Source organism: Phoxinus phoxinus (genome assembly GCF_949152265.1).
Source record: "Phoxinus phoxinus genome assembly, chromosome: 2".
Classification (NCBI taxonomy): Eukaryota; Metazoa; Chordata; class Actinopteri; order Cypriniformes; family Leuciscidae; genus Phoxinus; species Phoxinus phoxinus.
Window position 1 is genome coordinate 5,909,770 of NC_136877.1, and position 23,593 is coordinate 5,933,362.

The 23,593-nt window shown below is 35.8% G+C and overlaps 2 protein-coding genes across 8 annotated transcripts in view; both read right to left on the reverse strand.

Moving 5' to 3' along the window:
• Nucleotides 1–9,230, reverse strand: part of dennd5a (DENN/MADD domain containing 5A) — a 73,718-nt gene extending 64,488 nt beyond the window's left edge. The window contains exon 1 of one of the 4 annotated variants that reach the window (XM_079587984.1): nt 8,886–9,230. In XM_079587984.1, coding sequence (XP_079444110.1) covers nt 8,886–8,985 — 100 coding nt within the window. In that variant the 5' untranslated portion in view covers nt 8,986–9,230. The remainder of the gene's footprint in view (nt 1–8,885) is intronic. The other 3 variants (XM_079587985.1, XM_079587983.1, XM_079587982.1) reach the window with 3 other exon arrangements.
• A 912-nt stretch (nt 9,231–10,142) lies between these two features.
• On the reverse strand, nt 10,143–22,894 carry tmem41b (transmembrane protein 41B). Of its 4 annotated transcripts, XR_013794831.1 has the most exons (9): nt 22,774–22,894; nt 22,590–22,686; nt 19,901–20,018; nt 19,694–19,822; nt 17,505–17,598; nt 17,267–17,371; nt 17,035–17,173; nt 11,611–13,208; nt 10,143–11,562 (listed from the first exon to the last, which is right to left on the reverse strand). XR_013794831.1 is itself a non-coding variant. In XM_079588022.1 (8 exons), the coding sequence occupies exons 2-8, from the start codon at nt 22,678–22,680 to the stop codon at nt 13,039–13,041; spliced, it is 846 nt and encodes a 281-aa protein (XP_079444148.1). In that variant the 5' UTR covers nt 22,681–22,686; nt 22,774–22,894; the 3' UTR covers nt 10,428–13,038. The 4 variants fall into 4 exon arrangements, 2 of the variants coding, with proteins under 2 accessions (XP_079444148.1, XP_079444147.1); XR_013794832.1 differs by having other exon boundaries at nt 22,590–22,894; XM_079588022.1 differs by having other exon boundaries at nt 10,428–13,208.
• Between the last annotated feature and the right edge of the window lie 699 nt (nt 22,895–23,593).

A 23,593-nucleotide genomic window follows, 5' to 3' on the forward strand; every position in this document is an offset into this window, starting at 1 on the left:
ACTTCAAACCGGCTTTAATTGAGCAGTCACACATCTTTAAATTGTGCATGCAAGATAGAGTTAAGCCAGTTTAGGAATATACGGTATATTCAAAAATCACATAATTTCATGACTTTACATGGATGTTTAGTTATAGAGTTCTCAATGCAGCTTAAAAAATTATTCAATAAAGCTGCTCTTAAAACGTCTTTATCATGTACATGAGATTAATGACTAATCAGAGTACGAGGAGCTCAAAGGAGCGCTCTTTAATAGTGATGTCATTGAGAAAGAGCTCAAGACACGGGGTGCATGGGAAACTCCTAGGGGATAGTGTTTAAATCGGTATGTGTGTGAGTGTGTGTCGAGCCCAGCTGCCGTCCTCAGTGTACCGAGGCCTGATGGTGAGAGCCAGCCAATCAAAATGCTCTGCCAGCAGGGCCTCTCATGCATATGCTAATGAAGCCCTCACCCTGTGCCCCGTCATTGGGAATAAAAGAGGGTTTTGTCACAAACTTTGCAGAATTCTGGCACATGGAAATACTGCAGTTTTATGCAAAAGCAACTCGACAGAGGATGAGAGGGCTAAAAAAAAAAAAAAAAAAGCTGGACTTTATGTTCTGCACCCCAATTATCAGCTTTCATTTGATCAGTGACATAACAGAAGATATGCTTTATTGGTCACACTTTATGTGTGACCCTGGACCAGAAAACCAGTCACATGGGTAATTTTTTTGCAATTGAGATGTATACATCATATGAAAGTGAATCAAAAATCTTTCCATTGATGTATGGTTTGTTAGGATAGAACAATATTTGGGCGAGATATATGGGATTCAAAAATCTGGAATCTGAGGGTGCAAAAAAATCGAAACATTGAGAAAATCTCCTTTAAAGTTGTGCATTTATGTTCACGATTGTGCTGCATTCACTCACAAAAATAAATGTTTTATATAAGATAGAACAATAATAAATAATACGTACGCTAATTAGATAGTTTTCACTTGGAAAATATTTAGATACGTCTAAGTCAAAGTGTCATCTAAAATTTAAGACCTTTCATAGGTAAAAAATAAGACTTTTCATAAGTAAAAATAAGACTTTAAGACTTTTTATGGCCTTAAATTTAAAAAATCTAATTTAAGACTTTACTTAATATCCTAATGATTTTTGGCATAAAATAAAAATCTATAATTTTGACCCATAGAATGTATTGTTGGCTGGCTATTGCCACAAATATACCCGTGTGACTTATGACTGGCTTTGTGATCCAGGGTCACATATTAGGTGTCTTTACTTGCATCAAAAAACTAATTTTTAGGTACAATGTACTTTTTCAAAAGGAAAAGAACGAAGAAAAACCATTGAGTAAAACTATGAGGAAATGTCACAGCAATACTAAGTATCGGTTAGCATTGGTGAAGTGTTAGTTACATCGTCCGTCAACTTCGTCAGTCTCTAAACCATCCCAACACTTCAGAAACATGCCACAAAATATGTGTTTGTGTCTAAACAATTCACACTGCCATTTAATGTGCAGAGCAAACACATCTGTGCAAACTGCATTCTTCTTGTCATTCTTGCTCTGTTTGTGAATGTGACGCTAATAGCAAAGAACGAATGGTACAGGAAATGAGAACATACACACAAAAGTTCACTCAAAAAGGTCATAGACATGAAACCACACAGAAAGGGCTGCTTACAGACCAGGTTTTTAACATACAAAAACAGGATCAGAGATGCATCCTTGGTCCAAGATTGCAACATCTGTGACAAAATGACTTTCTAGCTACACGATTCTAGATAAAGTGAGAATACATGTTTGTTTTTTGTTTAAAATAGAGATAACGATTCTCACACGATTATGAATAGACAACTAACAAAAATAACTGCATTTACAAGAGGTTCTGACACAATGTTAATTGCTGTAGTCTATATACAAATATAGGCTATATATCATTTTAATTATTTTTTTTCAACGTTTTTTGCGAACGGTCAATTTGGAGACAATGAACATATGAACCGTTGTGCCGTGCTTATCACGCAGTAAAAATTAAAATGTTAACGTAGCCCATGCCTGGCTGTAATGTCTATCAAACTATCAGAGATGTGTTTAAAAATCATATCACCGTTATTGAAAAAAATAATATCGCGATATATATTGATATTGAATTATTGTCCAGCCCAAGTCATTCAGTCAGCTTCTAGTCATTGATTGGCATATTCTGTCTTGATAATCTATAAATTGCCTTTCCTTTATGTAAATTTTAGGGTTGGTGATGTAAAAAAAATATCTCCCTTTGCTTTGAACTTTGAGCGTTGTAACTTTGCAGATGTTGTTTATGCTCAAACAGCAACATTACACACTAACTAAAGTTAGAAAAGTGGCATCATACTCAACCACCCCTTTAAGACACTGCATTACTGTCACATACTGATGTCACGTGTCTTTCCGGGATGTGTGTGAACGCACGCACAGATCGCAGAAAATCACTGGCAGTGTAGGCTACCAAAAATCAAACGATCCCAGGACACATTATCAGTGTATTTTCCAGAATCTCTGTGTGAAAAAGGGCTTTTAACTAAAGTTACCAGTCTGATTTAGTCTGACAGATCCTTTATTGAACTCACTGAATCCATTGGAGCGGATACTGATCATTATCCGACTCGCTTAATGAACTGAAAGTCATTTTGAAATGTAGCAAGTTTTATATAGCCTACTTTACTGACTGTTCTATGATAACTAAATTAGTTAAAAGATACACACTGAGCTTTTTTTTTACCCAAGATAAATATTTATTCTGTTTTGTCCTCATTAAAGCACAAATTTAAGGAGGGCAACATATCAGACGTTCACTGAAAAAAATTGGTGCCCTTAAACGTTCTTGAGTGCAACAGTGACCCACTTTCAACGGTCTAATGGATGTTTTTCATTACTGCTAAATCAGGCCCGACCGTCTGGCCCAACAGAGAAATGCAAGGAATGACAATGGCTCTTATTTTTTGCATCTTTGCCAAGAGATATGCTAACGCTTTGGGAATGCTGTGTGCATTCCCATCGCCAATGGGAATAAGAGCATATCAGAAAGGGTCATGGGATGCTCACCGGCCCATGAGGAGCACTTTAGTCAAAAGTCTATATCAAAATCCATTCAATACAAATTATGGAAAAATAAAAGCTAAAATAACAGTAAAGTCAAAAACACAGCGCATTAAAGGGATAATTCTTCTGTGTAACAAAAATGATTTAGAAACAGACAGTGTTTTTTGTTTATACAATGGAAGTCACTGGTTTCTAAATCTACTTGGTTATCAACACACTTCAAAATATCTTCTTTTGTGTTCCTCAGAAAAAAAAGAAAGTCAGGAACGACGTGAGTAAATGATGATGAACTACACCTTTAAGCTGTGGTCATGTGACGCAGCACAGCCCTGCAGATGTAAACAAGAGCTGAGAAAACAGACTCATGAGGAAGGCATAAGCAGCTTAACGGCACTATGATTTAAATCAACAGAATGTATTTTCTGCATGCTTTAAAATTAAAACATTCAGTAAACAATCGACCACAGCAAACAATGCAACTATGGTGTACTGAAATACTGCTGACAAATCAGCTAATCACGCCGATAGAGGCAACAACAACAACAAAAACAGGCCTTCCCTCTCCCCTCACATATCATGACAAAATAATCTGAAAATAAATTGATTTTTGTACAAAAGAACATCATGTCCTCATCAGGTGCAACACGATACGTTTGCAGTGAAGTAAATTAACTTTATGTAATGAAAAAAAATGAAAAAAAGCATGTGACACTGAAACACAGCCAATGAGAACATATTTAATGTAGAGGTAGGAGTCAAATATTTTATATAGGCGGCTATAAACAAAAAAATGTAGGATACTGCATTTTGTAAAATCCAAATAAGCTTTACAGATCTTTATTGGAATTGGTTTCTTTTCTTTTTTTGCAGAGTATATCTATATATATATAGACAACCATGACCACACTTACAAATGCATGATAAAGAAAAAAAATTGACTGACTCGTTTCCTCTAAAAACAGCATGTGAGCAGTTTCGTTCCCCGGCTAACTAGGCCAGCCCAGACTCAAGAGTGTCACATGTGCATGTACTTTTTTTACAATAGTGACATGTTGAAACATTTTAAACCAACCAAATCTCCATTTTTTTCTACACATAAAAACACCAGCGCATCAGCAAACTCTTGCGATTGGATGCTGCTTTAGAAACTGGTGTGTTTTTGTATCCCCCAGAGCATCTCAGTGACCTCTCTTTGTCCTGAGGGTCTCGCTCCATTGATCGCGCCGTTCCCCATGGGGGACGTCATGATGGACACCAGTCACTTTCAAGGCAGGCTCAGTTGCACTACAACCATCTCTAAATCTATCATTTATTGCCCATCAATGCATCGACCCTCAACAGACATGAATGATTGTAAGCTTCCCCATGACTCAAAGTTGCACAATGCACACATAATCATGCTCTCTAACAAAATGCACATCAGGATAAGGATGGTTCGATGGCCTGGGACCAGTGTGAGAGTGTTTTGGGCCATTTGTCCGACCCAGAGCAGCTTTATTACTATATCCACGTTTCTGACTGCTAAAATCAGCTTGTCATTCAACTTGCCTCTGTCAGAGAGTGACGGATGATCACGCGCGCTCCACTGACTTCACTCCTATTGGTTGTCGCTCCCGAAAGTCACTCTTCATTTGCATAAAGTTAAACAGATCTCAACTTTGTTGCATTTTCTTTGTTGCATACTTTCTGCATTTCACTGATTTTATTCATTTTGAGTAATATTTTTTTGTGCAAGTGAGATGAGTAAATGCTCACATTTAGTATAGAACTACAATAAACATCATGTATACGTGCGCACACACACACACACACACACACACACACACCCTCTGCACTTTGATTCATCTCAACAAGAGGACAGGAGAGCTGTCAATCAATACATGGGAAAACAAAGTAACTTGCGTTACTTATTTGAAAAAGTAACTCAGATATGTTGTTGTAAATTTTAAAAGGAATGCGTTACTTTACTAGTTTAATCTGATTACGTAACTCAAGTTACTTGTAATGCATTTCCCCCAACACTGGTCGCCAGACACGCCCCAGCAGGTCGCCAGAAAACGCCCGCTCCCCATTGAAATGAATGGTAACGTGTCGCTTTGTCGCTTGTAGTTACGCAGCTTTAGTACTCATTTCTGATTTATGGCTCAGATCCGATTATTTTATGTTTGTTTGTTTGTTTGGCTGTTCACATTTTTTTTCCCCCAATGCGGCCAATATCAGATTTGAGTGTGAACAGTTTACGATCCTGAACTGCGCAAAAGAACGATAACAAAGACGGCGCGCAGCATGCTATCATGCGGAAGTAAACATGGAAGTCAGCATTAATGCGTTCATTTATAAAGTGATGTCCCACGACTTTGTGCACAGGCAATAATGAGGACAGAGACAGCGATGAGGAGAAAGAGAGCAACGTTTTTCTCATATATAGTTTTTCCACAAGTTTCGCTTGTATAGAGCCGTCGCCGTGATACTTATGAGCATAACAGCTCACCGCCCCTCCACTGACTAACTTCACTGCTGGCTTTCATTTTAAACAAGTGACCAAAGAACTACCAGTATGTAAAATCTTTGGAGTGACAAAATTGTGACGAATGTTGATCTAGAGAGACTTAAAAGTCACATGAATACTGATGTGACTGTTCACACTGAGGTCGCACTTTAAAACATCTGATCTGTATCAGATTTAGGACCTTATATGGAAGTGGCCCAAATCATAATTAAAATTAAAACAGATCTTGAGTCGTATTTAATATGCAAGAAAAATTTGATTTTGTAGAATGTAGCCTACACTGCAATTTGTTGATCATGTTCATGTGTTTTTAGGTCTTGCAAACTAACGACGACACAGCTGTTCCACGATTTGCCGGATTCACCGCATGACAACGATCACGCATGTTTCGTGTTTATTCTCACACCTTTAGTTCCACTAAAGCTCACAAATCAATTTTTTGTGGGCGGCAGTGGCTCAGTGGTTTATGTAGCTTGTCTATAAACCGGAAGGTTGGTGGTTCAATCCCTGGTTCCACCTAACCAAGTGTTAAAGACACCTAACCCCAGCTACCATTTGTGTCATGTCTATCAATTTTTTTTTATTAAAAAACATAGACTCCACTTCATTGATAGTAGGCCTGCCTAGGCTTATGTTGAACTTTATTCTTGTTCAAACAGACGCTGTATTCGCAGTGCATAAAGTATTGAATGAAAATGTCTCAAACATTTTTGTGTATTTGGCAAATATTGCATTTATTTCACATTTATTTCACTTCAGCTGTGGTAAAGTATACAATCACCACGTGAGCGGTCACTACGGGAACCAGAAAGTGTCCGACTTCACGTCTCCGTTTGCAGCTCCCCCCCGCCTGCACACGGCAACTCTCGCCGATCGGTTACATCCAGCCGATGTCGAACACACCTTGTGCAACACAGGCCCCTCCCCCCTAATGAGTGGACACGCCCCTTACTGCTGATTGGCTATAGGTGTGTTGTGGTGCTCGATCAGATCCACTTACAACAGCGTTTCTCAAAAATCGCTACTTACTGCATCATTAATATGTCATAAGAAGGAAATTTAGCAAACACAATTCAATGCTAACAGCGTTTCACCTTTTACATTATGATTTAAAACACCAACGGTGCAGTTCACAGAGAGGCACAAGCACAACTATCACCCCCTGACACCGCCTTATGCAACAAAACACTTATAAAATAAAACTAAGAGGGACCAGCATAAATGAAATACCACGTTCACAAAGATCCAAGAAAATTTAAGAGAAAACGGATGTTCTGATTATATCAGTGGAGATCTAGCAAAAAAATGCAACGCAAGATGAGGAAGCCCGAAACCACAGGAAATCTGAATCTGCACTCTCGCCCTTCAAGACTTCACGTGCTGGTTGAAAAAGCCTTTTATATGAAACCATGTTGTAAGTGATTCACTGTAAAACGTATAATATGAATATATAAACGTAAAATATGTATATATATATATATATATATAAAAGAGGCATTTCCTCCGAGGAGGCAAGGGAGGCAGTGCCTCCTCATTGGATGAGAAAATAATCCATATCACACAAAAAAAACGCACATATTATAAAACTTGACATTAAAAAGGTGTATAAATCACTTGTTTTTCTTAAGTAACACTTTCCAACAGGAACCCGCACAGGTAAAGAGAGCAGGACGCCGCGTCTCTCTTGCCTCCCCTGAGCCCATTGACTTTTAACAGACCCACTAAAGTGTGCCGTGGGTTTGGTGGGGGGGGTAATTGAGAATGAATGGAGGAAAGTCATGTGAGGCAAATGCCTCCATCGTGCTATGATTGGATATGATCGGTTATGATTGGATTTGATAGGTTATGATTGGATATGATTGGTTATGATTGGATTTGATCGGTTATGATTGGATATGATTGGTTAGTGCGATAAATGCAGCCTCTTGTATTCGTGCGCGTTTGTGAATCAGTGAACAAAATTATGCTGTTAAATGGGAAGACTAATTAAAAAGTAAGTAAACAACTCATCCATTTAAATATCACTATTTTATATCATGCCAAAAGAAAACTTGAAATGGCCAGAAAACATGATGACTGTTGGGTTTTTAGTAAGCAATCAGCTTGGTGAAAATAAAGATCTTTTTGTCTGTATTGATAACTGATGAAAATAAGTTGACTATTAAAAAGAACAGCTAAACATCGGTTCACAAATAAAATATATTGTTTAAATTGTTATTGCCTTTAGTTATTGTTTTGGAATAAAAGTACAAAAAATGCTTAAAAACGCAAATAAAAAAAAAAAAAATGGTAAAATGGACTGCATTTATATAGCGCTTTTCACAGACCCAATGGCCACCAAAGCGCTTTACAATATTGCCTCACATTCACCCATTCACTCACTCATTCATACACCGACGGCGGTGTCAGCCATGCAAGGCGATCCAGCTCGTCAGGAGCAGCTGGGGTTAGGTTTCTTGCTCAAGGACACCTCGACACTTGGTCAGGTGGAACCGGGGATTGAACCACCAACCTTCCGGTTTGTAGACAATCTACATGAACCACTGAGCCACTGTCGCCCCACAAAACAGAATAGTATTTTCTTTAATTATGTGTGTGTGTGTGTGTGTGTGTGTGTGTGTGTGTGTGTGTACTGGAGATGAAGGAATTGATCAGTTCCAGATGTTAGGTTGAAAAAGTCTGAACAAATGACATTATACTACAACAACCTTGTTTTGATGAATGCTGGAAATAAAAACAACTGTTTATGAAGAAATAGAAACTATTGCACAAATGAAGTCAACACAAATAAACCCTGAATTGAAGCACATAAAAACCTTGAATATACGAATATATTGCAGAATATAGATTGTATATTATAACACTGATCCTCATTCTTTGTCTTGTAAAACAGAAATAAACAATGTCAATCTCCGATTTGGTTTGGTTTATGTTTTATATTCAAGAATATGGATGGAGGAGCTATTATGAAATGACAGATGCTTGAGTTTAATCGACTTAATTTGAATAAGCTTTCCCAATAAAAATAATAATAAAAAAAGAATCAATGGTCTCTTCTTTTATAATAAGGTCAACTATCTAGAACACTCCTAAAGTCCAGTGACTACGCATAACATAAAATAATACAAATCTCAACTCGTCTACTCAAAATGCAAATACATTTTTTACATATTTGCAGCTGCTGTGGTCACTATTATTGTGTTTTAACATCACATAACTCACACCTTTAAGCAAATGCACAATAAAACCTCGCAAATCTGTCGAAATCAGAGCGGTGAAGTGATCTGGTCTTACCGGACAGCTCGTCTGGCTCTAAGCCGCTCTCGGTGTCCAAACCGCAGGTCACGAAATAATCCGCGAAGCGGCAGGAGCTCGAGCTGAATCCGGTGCTCATTTTGAGACGGCTCCAGTTGTCCTCTTCTGTTTGTGGGTTTAGAGGCGCGCATAGTACGAGCTCTCTCGGTCATTCTGCGCAGACATTGCGGATGAGGATCAAGACAGGAGAAGCCCCGAACGCCAGTCGCATTGTGGCCTCCGGTAACGTTACAGCTGTTCTCTCACCACCACCGTACTCCGAGTTCTCAGCGCGCGCACTCGCTCGCTCTTGCGCATGCGCACTGCTCTGCTCGGGATGACGTTATGCGCTTCAGCATCATCGCGCGTGAAGAGACTGAACGCCGCTGCATCAAACAAACGCATCGCTACTAACTTCTCTGATAGAAATATAACGTCAAGTCACATATTCAGTTATCACCCAGGAGCTAACTATGAAGTAATTGCAGTAGCCTACAATTGAAACAATTTGTCGTGATAAAGCATGGCAATAAATGTTGTTTGATGTTGCCCTCTGGTGCTATGAATGTAAAGTGTATCAAGAAAAAGCAATAAATTAATTTTACATTTAAAAGAAGGGTCTAATTTCAGAGTCACCAAAAGAAATTGGCTTACACAAAAGTTTATAAATACTTTTTGAACAAAATGTTAAAAGTTGACACTAAATACCCTACCAAAAAAAAAAAAAATTCTTCAAAGTTTCTTCAAACTGATGACAGAAGGAGCAAATACTGTTATTAAATTATAATTTAGGTAGCAACTGCATGTGTATAATTTTAATAGAGACTTCAACAACTTTATTAGACAAAAAAAGTAGAATAAGCCAGAAATCTTCCCAGTATCTCTACACTTTTATTCCAAAAACGAACACAAGCTGGTAGAGAAATCTCTATTTTATGGATTTCATAGTTGCTGAACAACAACAAAAATGTAAACCTCCAACTGAACTGAAAGGAAAAAAAACATGATGTTTCGTCATGATACTCTCAGATCATGACATAAGTTAAAATTAATGACTTTCAAACTGTCACTCACTCGGATGTCCTGGCAGAAATGCGAATGTATGACACTTTTATTATTTATTTATTACTTTTGTAAGACTAAAATAAATAAAATAAAAATATAGCTTGGTGCTAATGACTGTTGTTTCAGAGACACCAATTATTTGTTATAAAAACACATGAATGCCAAAAATATTGAAATGTGATTTTTTTTTAAGCCAGATTTATTCTGATTTTAACATTTATAACTTTACATTATAGAGCGGAAGTTAAACGGTCTGAGGAGGTAGACAACCAAAACATTTCACATAAACGTGTGTTTTGAGTAATAATAACTGATCAAATATTAGATATACTCTACTGTACAACCAAAATCATAAATTGCTAAAAAAAAAGTGAAGTTAGTAATGATATATGTCCAGATGCTTCATTTTAAGGGTGAGCCACTGTATAAAAACATATAAATTTTTTGAAAAGGTTGTATGCAATATGTAAATGTTTTAAAACAACTTTAATAATCATGTCAAATAGTAAATGGGTCTTTATTTTAAATATGGAGTTATAAAAACAAATATACACTGTGAGTCAGTGAAAATGAAGAGGCAAATGTTACTAATGTATTTAATCATCGTATAATAAATATATTAGAAGATAGTCAGACAAGAATAGATTTTAAAAATACAGGACACAACAGTGCATTTTTAATTTAATCTCGTGTAATACTGTAACCTTAATTTATTGATAAAGACAATTCTGTAAAAATATGATAGAGAAGAAGTCAGGATGAGAACAATTAAGGAAATTATAAATAGGCGAGAGAGGTTCATATCAACACACAAACCGTCATAACAAATACAGTTTTGGTGATAACTCACATTAGCTCTCCCAGTTTGGTACAATGTTACATCAAGAGCTGCTGGGAACATTTAGAGATGACACAAACTAAATGTGGATCAAAGCATGAGATAAATCACATGAGGTAACAGGGAAATAACATCTGGTATAAGACCGTCCCTCATCGCACCCAAACTTCAGTGCAAACTATGTTCCTTTATTCTCATCCCAACATAAAGTCAGTCAGGAAACTATAGCGTATTGAAGGTTTGACAATTTCCAGGTATCCAGAAAGTACAAACAGCATTGTATACAAGACAAACGCATGACATTTTCGTAAGACTGATTTGTTTTACTTAAACTGAAAGGCAACGTTAATGGGATAAACCCCCACTGAGCTGCCTCGGTTAAACAGACATATTCCATATCCAACAGACACATATGTTTTTAAATGGTTTTAATATTACATTTAAACCATTTTACAGTGGCTTGACTTGACTAGGTCCAGGATACCGACTGTAACACAGTTACAAAGCTCCTACATTTCCAGGCTCAGAATGTAATAATTCCCCCTCAAAACAAAAACTACTTTTAAACTAAGTTCAAAATCAATCGTTTGGCATTTTGAGCATTTCATCCGAATGTAAAGAGAGAAAAAAATGTGTTTGAAATGCTAAAATATGTCTCAAAATGTCTTTCCTCAGATGAACAAAAAAAGAACATGTTTAGGAAAATAATAAATTTCTGTGAGTCCATATAGTGCAAGTGAATGGGTGACGCTAACAAACAAAACAAAATAAACGCTATCAATACGACCCCAGTGGATGAATCAATGTCTACAGAAGCGAAACTATGGGTGTGTGGAAGAAAAATTATAATATTTTTAATCTACTGTCATTTGAGCGTTCAAGAGAGGGACGTTGTGACACTTGCTGAAGTGAAACGATGGTCGTAAGTGCGTTGTGAGTTTGCACGGGAAGTAACGCAGGACTGCCACTTCTTATGCGAGCTTCACAACACACTTACAACTATTGTTTCACTTCAGAAGACACTGATCGTGTGGATTACTGCCATGATCGCTGAGTGTAGTTATTAACATTACAGGTGAAACTCGAAAAAATTTGAATATGGTGCAAAAGTTCATTTATTTCAGTAATTCAACTTAAAAGGTGAAACTAATATATTATATAGACTCATTATATGCAAAGTGAGATATTTCAAGGCTTTATTTGTTATAATTTTGATGATTATGGCTTACGAAAACCCCAAATTCAAAATATTGTGAAAAGATTTTCATAGCTGTAAGCCATAATCATCAAAATTATAACAAATAAAGGCTTGAAATATCTCACTTTGCATGTAATGAGTCTATATAATATATTAGCTTCACCTTTTAAGTTGAATTACTGAAATAAATGAACTTTTGCACCATATTCTAATTTTTCGAGTTTCACTGTATATCGCTGCCATTATATGGACTCCTAGAGATGGATTATTTTCCTAAAAAAAACTTCAGTTCGTGTTTATCTGAATTAAAAATAAAACATTGTGGATGGCATGAGGACATGAGAGAATGGATAAACTATCCTTTTAATGGTTCAGTATGTGAGACATCAGGCCATTCGTTCCGTTTCTTGTACTTCAAGTAACCTGTTATATTAAGGCAAAACCATTTAAATGCAATCTACAGTCTTGATCTGTAATACTAATGTGGCATCAACCATATTTATGAGTATGTTAGGTCTATAACTAGAGCTGAGCACTAGCATCTACAGTCGGCAGCGGTTCACAGGAAACCGTTAAGAGATCGAGTCCCAACTGCAGTCTAAGCTGGCATTGAGAAATAAGATCAGAATTAGAAATAAAATCTGTAATAAAAGCATGTAATAACACATTTGAATATTAAATTAGTTGTAAGACCAAAAAAGTAGAAGTTGGCACTTTCCATTTTAGCTCAGCCACTTCAGCGGGAGTGAAAATGTCTCTTCCAGTGCATCACACATTATTCATTACCGTTTCGGAGAATTTTAAATCCACTGACTGAAGACATTGATGTGGGAAATATTGCTTAACGCTATTGATGATCGATAATAAGTGATGATAGAATTTTTATCCCATGAAAAGTCCTGTCCAAACAATGGAAGGCCAGTCCTGACAGCCACTGGCTGCCCATCATATGAAGAAATGCGGGTTTGTCGTACATGCATAAAGGAAGAGAAGAAAGCAAGGAGAGGTTTCGAGTCTCATTCCTGAGTTGAATGGAGCAGGGGTGGAGATCTCTACTCGAGCTTCTGCTGCAGCTTCTTCTGAAAGCAGACGGGCAGGATTGAGACAACAGCTAAAACCCCCAAGACGATGAGAGAGTTCCAGGACACGGCCTCGCCGGCTGTGGTCAGTTTGTACAGCGTCGTCCCCGCGTTTATCGCCACAAACGACGGAGGGGCCACTCCTGGAGATCACACAACAGTTATTAGAGAGGATTCATTTGACAACTGTGCAAATTTATTTTATTTTTTTGTGCAAATTTGCAAAGGCGTCGATTTCGGTGGGGACCAGATTTAGTCATGAGACATTTTGTTTCCCACCACCTTTTTAGGGTTGCTAGTAGGGCTGTAATGATACACTAAACCCACGATTCGGTTCGTATCATGATTTTTTGGGGGGGGATTAAAAAAAAAATCTCCATGTTTTCGGTGCTGATGCAGTGGCGACGTGTTCATGTAACATGTAAGGGTGGCGCTGCCAATAAAGCACCTAAAAGCTGTCACAAAGAACCGGCAAAAGTAATGATGATGAAGAGCGTATGTCAAATATAGCAAGGAGACAAAGATGAAGTTGACGATGCTGACTTGCGATCTTCGCAGTAGAGAACGTGCCAGAGAGAAATGCACATTTCATACGGATTACATCGTTTACTTTCGTTTTGAATTGTTCTGTTTAAAAGTATGATTTCAAGCGTTCTGTAGATAATATATATATATGTATATTTCTCAGGTCTGTGAGGCTATGCTGAGTTTCTTTCGGTTAATTTATGAGACGAGCTCCAGTTCATGCGCCGGCGCCCGTGTCGTTGTGATATCTATTATCTGCTTTACTTATTATTTATTAAATCCAGGCAATTGGTTGATGAAACATTAATTAAAATGATGATACAATTAATACAAAATGAAATTCACATTATAGAAAGGCTTTGTGCTTTCTGTTTGAGGTCTCTGTGCAAGTTTTAGAGCAGTCCGAGAACTGTCACATCCGTAACATTGTTTTTTCCTCATAAATGCGAACACGAAAAAAAATATATATATATATTTTATGTTCTGTGGAGAGCATAGTAGCTTGGAAGGCTTACATTAGTAAGCTACAGGACATCGTTTATTACAGGACAAAATGTATGCGTCATTGTACCCAGCACTTCTGAAAATGCACTTCCGAATGCGTCTCTGTCCCCAGCACATTTCAAACCAAACTGACGCCCATAGATCTTTGGTTATTTTAGACTGATTTTTTGTTTTACTTTACCGGAATGTTAAGAAAATTTGTGACATTTGTGGCACTGGCTATATTTTCATTTTTTAAATAGTCACACTTGTGATCTTTGCATAGTTTAAGCATAGTAAAAAAAAATATATATATATGAGTACAATGTAAAGTAGCCTTTAATAATGTATATATATATCCAAATGCAAAACATAATAAAAGTAAGTAATTATATATATATATATACACAGTGGTGGCCAAAATTATTAGAATGGTAAGATTTTCTAATGTTTTAAAAGAAGTCTCTTCTGCTCACCAAGGCTTCATTTATTTGACCCAAAATACAGCAAAAACAGTAATATTGTGAAATAATTTTTACAATTAAAATAACTGTTTTCTATTTGAATATATTTTAAAATGTAATTTATTTCTGTGATCAAAGCTGAATTTTCAGCATCATTACTCAACATTACAGTCTTCAGTGTCACTTCAGAAATCATTCTAACATCATTCTAATAAATTCAAAAGAACAGCATTTATCTGAAATGGAAAGCTTTTGCAACATAATAATAATACAGAATAACTATTCTGTCACTTTTGATAAATTTAATGCATCCTTGCTGAATCAAATTATTCATTTCTTTAATTTCTTTCCAAAAAATAAATAAAATAAAAACTCTTACCGACCCCAAACTTTTGATTGGTAGTGATAATGTTACAAAAGTTTTTTTTATTTCAGATAAATGCTGTTCTTTTGAACTTTCTATTCATCAAATAATCCTGAAAAAAAATTTTTTACACAACTCTTTTCAACATTGATAATAAATGTTATCTTGAGCATCAAATCATCATATTAGAGTGATTTCTGAAGGATCATATCATGTGACACTGAAGACTGGAGTAATGATGCTGAGAATTCAGCTTTGATCACAGGAATAACTATATAAAATTAGAAAACATTTTTTTTTTTTATGTTTAATCAAATATATGAGAGTAAAATTATTAAAATAATAATAATAATAAATCTGAAACCAACACAGAAATAAATTGCATTTTAAAATATATTAAAATAGAAAACAGCTATTTGAAATTGTAGAAAAATATTTCACAATATTACTGTTTTGCTGTATTTTGGATCAAATAAATGAAGCCTTGGTGAGTAGAAGAGACTTCTTTTAAAACATTTAAAAAAATCTTACCATTCTAATAAGTTTGGCCACCGCTGTGTATTTGTATATACAGTCATGGCCAAAATTGTTGGCACCCCTGGTAAATATGATCAAAACTGGCTGTAAAAAATAAATCTGCATTGTTTATCCTTTTGATCTTTCATTCAAAAAATTGCCAAAATTCTAACCTTTCATTGAAGCAATAGAATTGAAAGTGGGGCTAAATCACATTATGAAATAAATGTTTTTCTCCAAAACACGTTGGCCACAATTATTGGCACCCTTTTATTAAATACTTTTTGCAACCTCCTTTTGCCAAGATAACAGCTCTGAGTTTTCTCCTATAATGCCTGATGAGTTTGGAGAACATTGAGATAGAGTCTGTTGGTATTTGATCCAATCCATGATGCCATGTATCCGAACAAGATGTCCAGGACCTCTGGCATAAAATTAGGCCCACAGCAGTAAAGATACAGCAGAGTATTTCATTTTACACATGGGGTACTTTTATATCCCTGTGTGCACCAAACCCATCTTACGTGTTTGCTGCCGGTTCCTCTGTCCATAGAACGTTTGAAAAGTACCTGACACGACTGGAACTTCAAACGGGACGGGTTCTATGGTCAGATGAAACAAAAAAATAGCTTTTTTGGCAGCAAACACGTAAGATGGGTTTGGTGCACACAGGGATAAAAAAGTACCCCATGTGTAAAATGAAATACTCTGCTGTATCTTTACTGCTGTGGGCCTAATTTTATGCCAGAGGTCCTGGACATCTTGTTCGGATACATGGCATCATGGATTGGATCAAATACCAACAGATAAAAAATCGAAACCTAACAGCCGGGCTAGAAATCTTATAACGGGCCATGTTTGGATCTTCCAACAGGACAGTGATCCAAAAACAAATATCAAAATCAAAACAAAAATGGGTCACTGAGCACAAAACCAAGATCTGCAATGGCCATCTCAGTCCCTGGCCTGAACCCTATAGAAAATGAGTGGGCTGAACTGAAGAGAAGAAGCACCAACATGGATCTGGGAATCTGCAGGATTTAGAGATATTCTGTATGGAGGAATGGTCTCTGATCTCTTGTCAGGTGTTCTCCAAACTCATCAGGCATTATAGGAGAAAACTCAGAGCTGTTATCTTGGCAAAAGGAGGTTGCAAAAAGTATTTAATAAAAGGGTGCCAATAATTGTGGCCAACGTGTTTTGGAGAAAAACATTTATTTCATAATGTGATTTAGCCCCACTTTCAATTCTCTTGCTTCAATGAAAGGTTAGAATTTTGGCAATTTTTTTGAATGAAAGATCAAAAGGATAAACAATGCAGATTTATTTTTTACAGCCAGTTTTGATCATATTTACCAGGGGTGCCAACAATTTTGGCCATGACTGTATATATATATATAGAGAGAGAGAGTTCTATGCTCTTGACTTAAAAATAAAAAATAAATAAACAGGGGCAATTTTAACTGCAATTTTTGTGTCCAATAAAATTATCTTTAAAATGAGAAAATGGCATTTGACAAAGTATTTAATGCATCTTATATGCAGCAACACCACACAAACTTGTGTGACTGTGAATCATTCTTTGCAAAAGTGATCTTGTTCGAAGATTGATCTTACCGAGAAAGGTGCCCAGGAAGAAGACACCCAGAGGCACATTAATGACCGGTGAGGTGATGTTGATGAACCAGTTTGGAAGGAAAGGAGTTATTCTCAAAAAAATTATGTAATTGATGAGGTGTTCTCTATGCTTGTCCACCTACGAACACATTAAACACATCAGCTCAGCATCACGGTCAGTCCATTTACAAAAATGCAAAAATGAAAGCTTGTTATGATATGAAAGTGTCACCTGTTGTGACCATTTCTGAGCTCTCTCTGTGAGGTACTTGTAGACCATCGGCCTCCCGACTAAATAAGACAACATATAGCAAAAAGTTGCTCCAAGGCCTGAACACTGTAAAGCATAAAACAGACATATATAAAACATTTTTACATAACAAATAGTCACTTTAAGTTTTCATACTTGACGCCAAAGTTTGGCAGACAGACCATTTTGAAAGGAATTTGCATACAAACAAGGAACTTACCAGACAGACGAGGAATAGAGCGAGTGGAAAGGGGTAGAGATAACCTGACAGTATACTGAGGAATATGGAGCCTGGGATGGCAAACGTCTGAAGGCTGAGTAAGGCTTAGTTAAGGCCCTCAATAAATACTGAATAAATACTGAGCAAGCTGAGCCAAATCATACATACAATAACTGTCTGATACTGAACTATCTAACGAACATGAATAACAAATACTCCAAGCAATTATTCTCCAAGCAAGTTCCATAATTCCTCAGGAAATTTTGCATCATCAACCTGCGCCTTTGTTATTGTAAGAGGTTAGCGACCCCTAGTGGTGGAAAAAATTACATATTGTATCTTTAAGGGGGAAAGTATCTTTAAAAATTGGAATAATAAGGCTACAAATGTCAACATTCGCTAACTTCAATAGTTCAAACGATTAAAAATGTTTCTAAAGAATTTATTTATCTTAGTTAATATTAGTTTCACATTTACTAATGTATTATTACTTTACTAATACTTTATTAAAATTGTTAATGGACCAGAACTATTGTGAACTACCAACAAACATTATAAAGATTAATAAATATTGGCTAACACTTTATTTAAGTTACATGTAGTTACTATAGTAATAACTGTAAATTATGCATAATTACACAGAACTCACTCTAAAACAATCCTAACTCTATGGTAAGTACATGTTAAATAATATTACTCCGTACTTAAAGCTGCAGTACGTAACTTTTTTGGGTTACAAATTGTCCAAAATAAAATTTTACGTACGGTAAGTACATAACCAGCCAGTGTTCAAAACTCTCTGCTTGCCTTAGCTCGATTCAAAACGGTAAGCTTGTAATAATGTTTTTAATTCCAGTGGCACTGGTTGATTTCCGCTGGAAATTCGAGCATGTCTTTGCGTCATTACGTCACATCTGTACACATAAAGAAGAGTCTCGGCTAGTCACATCTGCACACATAAAGAAGAGTCTCGGCTAGTCACATCTGTACACATAAAGAAGAGTCTCGGCTAGTCACATCTGTACACATAAAGAAGAGTCTCGGCTAGTCACATCTGTACACATAAAGAAGAGTCTCGGCTAGTAGGCTATATTGCATGTGAGGATGTTGGAGGTGGAGATTTACAGGCTTTTCTCACAGCACTTGATATAATTAAACTTATTAATTTGATGGCGGATCCAGAAAGGTTCAAACGACAATCAACCAGTGACAACTGGAGATTCAACCGTTGTAAAATGCAAAAGACTTCGGAGTTCGGAGTGGCTACAGAAAAAAAGAGACTGCAACCGGCCCATGCGAAAATGCAATGATTTTTCCCCTTAGTTGGTCAGAACAGTGGATGTTTCTTGTTCAGATTACATTTTCCGGTGAAAATCATTATGTTGGTTATACTTCCAAAAAGTAGAATATATGATTCTGAATGCCAGTATCCACACCGGCGCGGCGACTGACAGCCGCACATTCTCCTCAAAACATTGTGTTCATCCGCGCTGTGCCGAGGCACAACCCGCGTAAAGTTGATAATTTCGTGAATAACTGCAATTGCAGATTTCGAACAGAGATGGCGACAAAGAGGAAAAACTACGAACTGCAGCTTTAAAAGTAAAATTACACAGTAACAAGGACACCTTAAAATTAAGTGCAACCCCAAATTGTTAATGCATTAACTAATGTTAACTAATGGGACCTTATTGTAAAGTATTACCAACAATGTGTTATTTGAAATGTCCTGTTAAAGGTTTGTCTACTGTTTTAAGTTGTAATCCATGGGAATCAGCATTAACTCTAAATATTCAACAACAAAATATTCATACTGGTTCATTCGATTCATTGAAAGATCCGAATTAAATGAACAATTCATTCTCAAAATGGACATCACTAGGTGGCAGTCTTCAGGGAAGTACCACATTTTGGCTTATAATATCCCTTATTAACACTTGATCCATTAATACTAACTCTTAATCTTCTATTCTATATTTATTATCGTAAAAAAAAAAAACATCATACAGGTACTGCGTTAGATTAACCTGGGAAGGGTCATAGCACTTGTTGTCCTATTGTTCGTTTAACTGCTTCTATTGTTCTCATTTGTAAGTCGCTTTGGATAAAAGCGTCTGCTAAATGAATAAATGTAAATGTAATGTATCCCGAGAAAATAAATCAAGATTACTCATAGCAGAAAAGGATACAAGATATAGGTAGCAAAGTATGCTACAAGTACTTGTGTGTAATATGTGTCCTTGTATTTAGACAGCACTGTCCCCAATGCCTTGGCATCATCCATGTCTTTGGGAATTTTGATTTTTCCTTTCTCGTCTCTGCAAGACATCAAGAAAAACCATAAAGCACTCATTAAACAAAACTCCATCAGTACAGAAAAGTGCAGTCGGACTTACTCGCTCAGCTCTGGGAAATTTCTGAACACGAGATACATGACACAAGCAGAACAGGCGAAGATGGAGACGAGGAGGAGGATTGACATGCGTGCGGAGGCTCCTCCAGGTGACGGCACTCCTGAGAGAATCACACACAACACATCATGAATAACCTCTCAAATCATCTGTGCAATGTGTTGCATACATTTGCATCACTTGTTCACGAACCTCAGGGGGAGATTCTGGCCCGTGAGAGCGGTCCTATGCGGTGTGAGCTAGACAGAGAACGCCAAAAATCGCGTATGATAATGTGACATCATCTTAAAGGAGCAGTGTGATTATTATCAACACCAAACCGGTTTACCAAAAATAACTTTCTGAGTAAAATCTAGGTGGTTTACAGGCTTAAGCCCAAGTAATTTAAATATATTATACATGTTAAGCATAAATAAAATTAATTTAATATAAATTATGATCAGGCTGACGATGTTTTTTCACATTTAAATATTGTGCTTTTTATTAAATCCAGCTCTTTTCTTTATGTTTGTTTAGCCCCTTATATTGGCATATATAACCCACAGCCATTGCATATTTAAAACAGTAATATCCTACACTAAACCTAAACTAATCTTGACAAACTATATCATTTGAAAGCTTACAATCTCTAGTTTACATATTTGGTGACTGATTTTTCAAAATAAATTACAGAGGAGCCGTAATTTATCAATTTGCAACAAGAATATTTTCATACTCCTAAGGCGTGTTCAGACCTTTATTTTGAAATAGTGATGAACATGAAAAATCATAAAAGGATGGTAGAAACCTCGGTTTGTTTTCATGCCAAGAGTTCAGAAAATTGCATCCGTTCAATTATTTTAGAAAAAGAAGGTCTGAAAATGTTTTAAATATAAAGAAAAAATTCACCATTTGTGTTCTTTTTGTGTTTCTTAGAGGTTGAATTCATTTTAAAATCTGCCAAACTTTTGCCAAATCATCCTATACTTCTGAATAGGATGATGTCTACTTCATAAATTGTAAGAAAATTGTAAACATAATGGTTCAGATCAATCAAACAACATATGGAAATGGAGGCGTCCTTATATGGGCAGTAATGCCAACTAGTGGAGAAGTGTGGTACTGCGCCCAAACTAAATCTCACTGAAAGAGCATTTTTTGAGATATGAACCTAAAATTTGAAACACAACTTGTTCAGATTTTTGGCTTTGATTTCTTTGCATTTTTAGAGTCCTCCATGTTTTGAAAATATATATTTTATATAAAATATGAATAATTAAATTGTTTACATTGTACATTTTCATTTCATAAACTCAAACTTTTTGTCTGTTTAACTTCCTTCATTTATTCCCACTTCTACAAAAAAAACAGCCAAATGTCTTCTTTAAAACAAGACCAATCTTACATCTATATTCCAAAGCATTCTTGAATTACAACCATTTAAGTTCGGGATGTGCATTTTCATGTCCATTTAAAAAAAGGAGGTGCCGCTTAAGGGGTTAAAATAACCTGTTATACTATCAAATCATAAATACAGTATGTTTTATTTGTTGATATTTGTACTAATACTATTAAAAGTATTATAAGATTATGAATCAGAAATGCCTGAAAGATACGATTCTCAGTTCAGTTAGAACAACTCAATTCCTAAAAAAGTAAAAAAAATAAAAATAAATCACACACCGCACCTTTATTTCACTTTGTGACTTCACGGGTCACGAGTGATGTTCAAATGTATCAGCCAGTTCAATATACATTGTATCATTAACAATAAATTAATGTAGTATCCTATAATATACAAATATATGATGTATTATCCAGTTTAACATGTTTGGGAAAGATGTAGGCTGAATATACCTGTGAAATAAACTATTTTGCATTTGCTTTATCATGTATTTAGTTCATTTTGAAAGGGAAACTTAATATTAACAGAAAATTTAAATGAAAAACAAATGTGTGTATTTGATGTGATTTTTTATTTCAGAATGGCATTTTGGAATGTAATAAACAATACATTATTTGTTTATTTATTCCATATAAATAAAAAGAAGTGGCTTTTTGCAACAACAAAAAAATAAAGATTATATTATTTTATAAGTGACTTTAAATTATACATAAACCTTTTGGCACAAACCACAAACAAAAACGTGCTGACAAACAAGTAATGTTTTAAAAGCACTGACATTTATGTAGGCTAACTTTTTTTCTAGTTGGTAATAATGTGACTATGTAATAATAACTCTTGTTCTTGTGGCGTTAAATAAAAAAAAAGTTCAGTTAAGAGGCTAAACTCTGACTAAACATGAGTAATGCAAAGGCAAACACATCATCAGTGTATTACACAATACATTTGGTCAGAGTCACATTTATAGTCCATATCAGATGAAAGTTTGCTGTAGATGGTCTTATTTCTTCCCTTGTACGACACACTTTAAGAGAATAAATGACACAACATCGAATAATAATCGACAAAACATTTGATCCCTGATCTGAAGTTAATTCATGTTATGTTAACGTTAACGTTAGATATTCAAGTTCCAACTGTCATATTTTCTAGTCTATAGTTTCTCACTATAAATATACATATATGAACTATTCCGACTCCGATTAATCGAGGAACATTTCCATAATAACTGTGTGAGATTAATTTCAGGACATCCGACACTCAATATTCAGGAGTGAACGTTAACGTTACCTTTGGGAACTGGTGTTTCGTTGGAGGGCCTCGGTTCCTGCTCGACCAGAGGACTGCTCTCTGTCTCACGGTTTGCTCTCTTCTTGGCCATGACGATCTGTTTCAGGTAAAGAAAATAACGACGGCAGATCTCAGATATTACCTGAGATCATATGTCAATGTAAAAGCTAAAATCTCCTCCTACTTCTCAGGACACCGGTGACCTGTGACAGTTGTCTTCTTCCTCGGTGCTGTTCCGTTCAGATGTCAACATCATTGTTAGACCGCTACTGCCATCTAGTGTCAACACTCAACACAAGCGCCTTGAAGTGACACGTAAACACCATGGTAAATATACATGGGCTGAATCCGAAAGCGCCCCCTATACCCTCAAATAGGGCATTATTTGAAGGGACAGCCATTTGTAGTGGTGTCCGAAACCGTAGTGGACGTTATTGAGTGCACTTATTCAATCGCAATTTGCTATATTTTGCTTTAGATAGGCCACTGAATATTACCACAACTTACAAAAAAATAAAAATAAACACCCTGGTAGGTGTAGTACTGTTAGTACTGTACTATACTGTAATATATGTACACATATGAAATATACATAGGCCTATATTAAATATATCCACATATATAAAATATATATGCCCATATATATGCCCATATATAAAACCTATTAGAAAATGGAACAATTGACATATAAAACCAGCCCATATATTTTATGTATGTATAATAGTGTTTTTTTTATATATACATGTCACATATATAATTATCAGTTTTCAAATAGAATTTGTGTAGTATTTGTTTTGTTTTTATGAGCTGGTCAAGAAGAGGTAAAATAATAATAAATAATAGCCTACATTTTATTTATAAAAGATTCGAAAATGAGAGAAAAATTTGAAATGAAATGTGGATCTGTAGACTTGAAAAAAATTGTTAAATAGTAAATAGTTTGGCATATATAAATTAAACATATCGGTGACATATATGGTCAAAACATACAGTATTAAATAAAT